Raw genomic sequence first — 7429 nt, forward strand, 5'->3', positions numbered from 1 at the left:
TTGTTTGCACTTAATCAACTGTTTTCCAACGAGCGAGTATTACCATGAACTTCTTCCGAAAGTTGTAAAAAAAAAATATATATATATATATATATATATATATATATATATATATATATATATATATATATATATATATATATATATATATATATATATATATATATATATATATATATATATATATATATATATATATATATATATATATATATATATATATATATGTATATATATTTTATTATGTATCTACTCTTCATACCTTCCGCTAGGCACTGGTGGTGTGTTCATTAGTTCCTTGTTTTTTCAACGTGCAACCATTGCAAGTATGCTAACGCAAGACTGTTGCGATCCTTGCACACAATCTTATAATCATCATCAACAGTATTTTACTGTGTTTTTTTGCACTTCTGCATTATTGCTGCTACTTAGTAACACTAGAGCCTACGCTTTCACATCTTACGCTCGCTGATCACTGGCAACTGGCCATAGGAATTAAGCTGTTGATCGATGCGTCTTTTTTGCTTACTGAAACCGTTCGATTAACCGCTAAGTTATACTGTGTATTCGTACACTCTACCTTATTCTGTTCTATTCTATTTTGTATAAAATACACATATATATTTTTAAATAATGCTTATTGACTGAATGGAACGAGCGCACACAAGTTTAAGTAAATTAGACATGAGGAAAGCCTACAAACTACGAATCCACCTATTCGTCAAAAACGTTCCCGCACTCGCTTGTGGCTGCAGTCTGCACTCAGATCTCAATTTGGAGCAAACCATATATGTTGCATCCATCGTTCACCGACGGGGTGACGCGATTTAAATATAGGAACAAAGTTAAAATAACAAACTCACAGGCGAGCCCCGGTTCATGATCCTGCTAAAACGGACAACATGTGCGCACGTAGCTTTTGTGACGTTACGGGAACAGTTTGTTCTTTTCAGGCGAAATCACCGCTGGTTTGGCACCGTTGATCACCAGCAGTGGCTTACCGTCGGTATTCTGCGTGTCGGGGTCATTCGATTTCTTAAGCGTTTTAATGCGACCCGAGAAATAGTCCTCAATTTCCTGTAGAGTCTTGCCCTTCGTTTCCGGCAGGCAATAGTAGAAAAAGACGGTACCTACGATGGGAAAGACGGGTGTGTTTTTTAAGAGATCACAACTCCTCTGTGCTGCTGCAGGTTCACACCGCTACTTACCGGCGAAGGAGAAACATCCGTAGACAAGGAACGTTCCGTGGCGTTCGATGACGTGCGTCAGCAAAGGATATGTTTTGACCACTATAAAAACGAAGCTATGCGCCATGCAGGTGGTAAAGCCACCAACCAGACCACGCACCTTCATCGGGTACAGCTCACCGATCATGACCCACGGCACGATCAGGAAGCCCAACGTGCACGTGATGATGAAGATGAAGATACACGCGACCGGAATCCAGGTGGCGGTCGGTTCGATCGGTGGATCAGCCAGCTCCCACTGGCGCTTGAAGTACAGATACAGACCCAATCCAACCATAGTACATCCGCAGCCAATACCGGAAATGAACGTCAGTGGACGACGGCCACAACGGCGCAGCAAAACAGCACCGATGATCGTGAAAACAAACCGAACCACACCCAGCATGATCGTGCAGGTGTTTTTGTCCATCTTGGTGCCGGAATCACGGAAGATCTCCACCGCGTAGAACGTGATCGTGTTGACGCCACTGAACTGGTACATCATGAAGTAGATCGTCAGGATGCAGAACGGTTTCAGGCAGGAAGGATGCACCAACGCCTGGACGGTTTCGTGGAAGCTAAGTTTCTTTTTGCCGCTAGCGTTCGATTTGGCTGCGAACGTTTTCAGCTGCTCGACCTCACGCTCGATGTTGTAACTGGAACCACGCAGCCGGGCCATACTCTTGAGGGCCTTTTCAGGCTTTTGCTTCGACACGAGGTAGTTCGGTGTTTCGGGCATCAGGAACATGAACACCAGCGCGGCCACTGGCACCACCAAGGACACTCCGGAGAGCGTCTTCCAGGTGGTGAAAGCACCGAGTGTATATTGAATCAGCACACCCAAGCTAATGCCAGTGGAGGCGAGAGCACACAGCATACCACGGAGATGTGGTTGCGTTACCTCGGAAGTGTAGACACGAGCGGGTGCACCTACCATGCCAGAACCGAAGCCAGTAAGGACACGTCCGGCGTACAGCATGCCCACGTTTGACGCACAAGCGATTACGATCCAACCGATGATGGTCGGGATCTGGGTTACGATCAGTGCTTTCTTACGTCCAAAATTATCCATTACGTAACCACTTAGCAGGCAACCGATCGGCGTACCGATCGCTGATAAGGATGCTGTGAACGAGAGGAATGCGAGAGATTAACACCAGCACAATGGGGATGCAAGCGTTCTAATTCATTTAGCCATTAAACATGAGGTAGATCTAAGAGAATAGGACAGTTCGTTTAGAACAAAACTATAGTTAGACTACATTAATTAAGGAAAACAGGAACGCATCATCAACTTCTACATGATCAACACGACATGATCAAAAGCAGTGACTATAAATGTGGTAATGTTCCATTTTTTGGCATACCTTTTAAAGACAATCTGTCAACCATCCTATTTAGAGGCAACAGTTGATTAGAAAATAATTTTGAATTGCATTATCTATTCAACTATTGGGAGTAGTAAGGCTGTGGTATTCCAATGTTTGATTTTCCAAATAATAGCTCAAGGGAATGAATTCATTCAAAGAGACAACCCCGGAAACCAAGTGTTTAAGTACGCCCATGGTTAAAAGCTTTCGATGGTTTATCTAACCAGAACCTGCAAAATGTTCTCCCTCAAAGCCCTGAAAGCTGAAGGGTCAAGGAAAGTTAGCAGATCCATCCATCTAGCGGATGTGTTTCCCAATCATACATTAATCAGCGAACGCACATGTGATATGCGTTATCATAAATTAAATCGCATTGCCACCGGCGACCCGCTAGTCTGTTTGGTGACATATCCAGACACATCAACCAGCCCAATGGTGGGGTGAGTTCACCGTTTTCTTATCAGTTTATGGTTGGACAAATAGTGTATTCAACACACTCTCGTGGTTTGGCGAACGATTTTATAAACAAGATGCTTTGTGTTGCCTTCTCGTTGCCTGATAGGTAGCGTAACGCGGTAACGCCTCACGCTCTCTCTCTCTCTCTCTTTCGCTCGCTCTTCCTTCTCTCTCGCTCGCTCTCTCGTCGGCTCTTGTTTGCTATCATATTAGCGAATTCAGTAGAACGAGTATAAATCCGCCACGAATCCTTACAACGCCCGTTACCGACAATCTTCCGGTTGCGCTTTCCGGCTTCTCGTCTAGGGGAAAAAGGAGTCAAAAAATCGCTTTTCAAAGGGTCTCTTTTGCGAGGTTGTTGGCCAATTTTTTTGGGCCGCTAGTTATTTCTACCTCAAATACCGATCAATCGGTTGTAGCGAAATAGAGCTAAGCCGGCCGTTAAAAGCCTTCAACCAAAACGTGTGCAGTCTACTTCCAGCGTGAATGTCACCAAGCTCCTTATCTTACATCCTGTTTCTTCTACTTCCCGCCGCAAAGCACACAACAATGCGTTTCGCAATGATGCAATGGTTTTACAATCGAAAAGACAACCGCCACCATCGATGGTACATCGCGCGAGTTAATTCAGCAATTGCTGCCTTAGGCAGGGGCCTCGCTAATAAACGAAATTGATCGTAGCGAGTCCCCCCGATATCGCTAATACCGGTCACGGATTCAAGTGTGTCTGTCCAAAGTACGCTAGACTCCCCGGGGAGACGGTCTGGCATGCTGCAAGTGCGTGATAGACCCCGATGCGATGGTAGACGCTCGTGTCTCCCAAAGCCCATGATGGAGTACCCCCACGGAGACGGAGCTGACCGTTTTCTATACTCTCGATCGCTATCGGTTGGCAGGTTTTTTTTCCGCGTCATCGCAGCCTCGTTTGACACTGCTGTGCACAGATGCGGGCTGCCCGATACGGAGGAAAAAAGGATACGTCCTTCCTGCATGATTTGTTCGACACAAGGCCTCAAGGCAAAATCAATAGAAAGACGCTCACACGGTGGCGGTGACCAGGATGAACCCTTTGAGGGGGTGGTTCGATGACACTAAGACAAGGAGGGGTGGGGGGGGGGGGGGAGGGCTGGGCAGGATGGAACTGGGTCAGGGGTGGAACGCGCGCGCGTCGAGAAGCAGATAAATAATCATCATCGCGCGCGCGCGTGAGTTAACAATCGTTTAGCAATGTTGATTGTTTGGAACAATTATACACCGCCTAATGTCCACCGCGCCGGGGTCTTTGCCTGCTTCATCAATCAGCTGTGTGGGTTTTGAGAAACCCTGCGTATCAAGCAGATCGATAGCGGACGTCCTAAGCGAAACGCAATAAACACCGCTATCGTGTGGTCGCAGATAACACGCGTGTCTTCGGGGGTGCAGTTGTACCTTTTACCCGTTCGGCAATGGGGAAAGCTCATCATATTCTGGCCGGTGAAAGGGAAAGTAATGTAACGTTGTGCATCGTGCTAACAGCCCGTTTTGCTGCATGGGCTGTGTCGAGCGTCATGTTTGGGAGTAAATTCCACACGCCACGTGTACGAAATGAAGAAGAGAAAAAAAACCAATCTCATCAAGACGCAAGATGCAGTTTGACCAAATCGACCAATAACACGCCATCGGTGGTCTTCTTCTTCTGTATCAGCGCTTGGTTCATGGGTACACGGGGGTGCTAAAAATAATTTAATAAGCTACACCATCACCACCAAGCCCCCATCGCCTACTTCACGACTTGGGACGACGCCGCGTGTTGCCAATTGAGGAAAAAAAAACCGGCTCGGGGTGCTCGCGAAGCACAACCAGAAAACTAGAACCAGCCGGTTATCACAACCAACTCGTGAGAATGTGGGTCAAACTTTGGCACCCGGACGAGATGAGTCAACCGATTCGCGAGTTTAAACCAGCCTGCTTAGCGAGCGGTTCTTAAGCGGTTAGTTTGTTTACTCTTTTTGGTGTTGACATCGTGTTGTTGATGCGCGAGAGCATCGTCCTGTCAAACAGCTGCTTCATCTTCATGCGGTTTGTTTACCATCGAAAGTGCATCGTTGCAACAGCGGGATGGAACACGCGGTGCAGACGATGACCGTCTACCAACGGAGGGTCATTGAAGGGTGATAATATCGAGTTCGAATCGCTCACACACGCTCACCCGACATATATCCGCGCACGGTCAAGAACAACGTGTTGCATCGGGTGAGAGCGTATGCAATCGATCAGCTGATGCAATTTAACGCAACCAAACCGGCATCGTCGGCCACAAGCACAGATACAGTGATAAATTTAGCAACACCATTTATGTGCTCACGAGCACATGCGCGGTGGTGTGGTGTGACTGACTTCCGATGTCCTTGTATCCGGTGGAAGCGAAAAACCGACCACCACACTCTCCCAGTAATTGTTTCTACTTCCTGCCTCGGACCGGGTTGGTTAATAAGGGATTCTCTACCCACGCGCGTGTGCGTGTGCGTGTACACGTACTTACCAACCCATGACGATTGGCTTTCATCAACCGGGATGAGCGAATCCGGAGCCTGCAGCTGAGGAATGACTACGGCCGAAAACCCAAAGATGAGCCCGGTGTTGATCGTACCGATGTTGGCGATAAAGGCGGCTATCACCTGACGTATGGCCTTGCCCCGTTCGGCCGCCTTGTTCGGTTGGCTTTCAACGGTGGCCAGCGTGACCATTGGGACCTTCTCGCTGGTGGTGTTGGTAGACGTCAGCTTCGGCACCGTGTCTTTGTCGACCAGCACGACCGTGTCTTTGCTGGAGCCGGGGAAACGAAAAAGCGGAAACGAAACACGTTAGCAATCCCCGGAAAATACAGGACACGTCACTAGAACGGCAAGCGCGTATCCGTTTTCTTACCCCGTCATTTTGAATGCGAAACGATCAGCACTTTAACGACTCCCGATACGGGAAGAGCAAGCATATAATTCGCAGTCTTGTTTCCCTGATGGCACCAAAAAAAAAAGGGGAACCGCTTCTTAACACTATTCACAGCACTATTCACATTCGCGCGAACAAAGTCGTGCGCTTTGTCTTTCCGTACGGTGGCGATGGGCGAATGTAAGGCGACTTTCCGCGGTTTCCTTGTCAGCTATTTATCACAGCCATAAACGAATGCACAGGAAGCAAACGGCGTTCTAGAGGTGGTTGGTGTTTTTTTTTTCGATTATTATCGGCCCTTTTTTTGCTCGTCTGCTTTTAGCTTATTTTAAGCTCACAATGCTTTGTGCACGAGCACCGAATAGTCCTAGAACGGCTAGAACGGGATCAGCTTGAAGTACTCGGCAATGATCGGTTGCATGCCACCGGACGACGTGATCACGGGGTTCATCTTATGCACCCAATAGCACCCTTAGGAGGAAAAGCAACTTTCGAGTGGACCTTTCGTCACGGACTAGCTGCTCTCTAACGCACTATTTCTGGAAATGGGAGATGAAAAGGAAAGCACAAAAAAACACAGTAAGTGACACGTCATTAAATGTACACCCAGCCGGCGGAAGCACTACGTATTTTCCTCCCACGATCGTGGACTCGTGGCGGTGTTCCTCGAAGTAGCCGGATGTGGCAAGCGCGCGCGTGCATTTCTCTTTGAAAAACCTTGGAACCACCCGGATGGCCCTTTGTTTTTGCAGCGTAAATCGCGCATTTGAGTGTGTGTGTTTACAACGTGAAACGCGGACGCTGCGTGAACGAACCCACCCGACGGGTGGGATTTTCCAATTTTCATACGCAGAACGATCAAAACCCACAACACGATCCCCAGCTAGGAAGCGAACAGGATACACGATCCTCAGCTCATTCTCGGGCTGCCAACTGCGCATTTCAAGCGTCGACGTGCCAAAAAAAAGAGAGTCTGTGTTTCTCGAATTCACCCCGGGACAGAAAACTGCAGAACAACTGTGGGGTGCGTACTAAAACATACAACAACAAAAAAACCACGCATCTGTCACATGGAGCACACGACACGCCGATACTGATAAGAAGCCCCACGGCACACCGGCGACGATTGGGCTGCTGTGTTCTTATTTTTGGGCTTACAAGGCTTGGTTAAATTCGCACAACAAAAAGAGAGAGAGTGTGTGAAACTATCCCAACACATCACCGAGGACTTCCAGCATCCGTACGTCACATGAAACATCCACTTCAGATAAGCGGGCCGGTTTCGCACTCACTACTCAACAACGGGTTCCCGTACACATGTGTGGCGTGTCGCGGAGGTCACACAACACAGTTTCGCAAACTGCTGCCCCAAAAGATCGCTAGAATGTGTTCTCTTCCAGCTGGGTGTTCGGTTTTGCTCACCACTTTGGGATCGAAGGGGATTCTAAG

General features: G+C 47.7%; 1 protein-coding gene across 1 annotated transcript; it reads right to left on the bottom strand.

Moving 5' to 3' along the window:
- Positions 1 to 215: 215 nt before the first annotated feature.
- Positions 216 to 6470, bottom strand: LOC128727092 (facilitated trehalose transporter Tret1-2 homolog). Its single transcript, XM_053820961.1, has 4 exons — positions 5960 to 6470; positions 5574 to 5857; positions 1209 to 2351; positions 216 to 1130 (listed from the first exon to the last, which is right to left on the bottom strand). The coding sequence occupies exons 1-4, from the start codon at positions 5965 to 5967 to the stop codon at positions 928 to 930; spliced, it is 1638 nt and encodes a 545-aa protein (XP_053676936.1). The 5' UTR covers positions 5968 to 6470; the 3' UTR covers positions 216 to 927.
- Between the last annotated feature and the right edge of the window lie 959 nt (positions 6471 to 7429).

Source organism: Anopheles nili, chromosome 3, assembly GCF_943737925.1.
Source record: "Anopheles nili chromosome 3, idAnoNiliSN_F5_01, whole genome shotgun sequence".
In the NCBI taxonomy this organism is placed as follows: Eukaryota; Metazoa; Arthropoda; class Insecta; order Diptera; family Culicidae; genus Anopheles; species Anopheles nili.

Bases quoted from the DNA above. Each gene is read 5' to 3' on its own strand.
- LOC128727092 (XM_053820961.1), bottom strand. The intron at 2,352-5,573 runs GTAAGTACGTGT...TCTCGTTCACAG, and splicing joins AAGCCAATCGTCATGGGTTG to CATCCTTATCAGCGATCGGT. The intron at 1,131-1,208 runs GTAAGTAGCGGT...TTCCCATCGTAG, and splicing joins CGGATGTTTCTCCTTCGCCG to GTACCGTCTTTTTCTACTAT.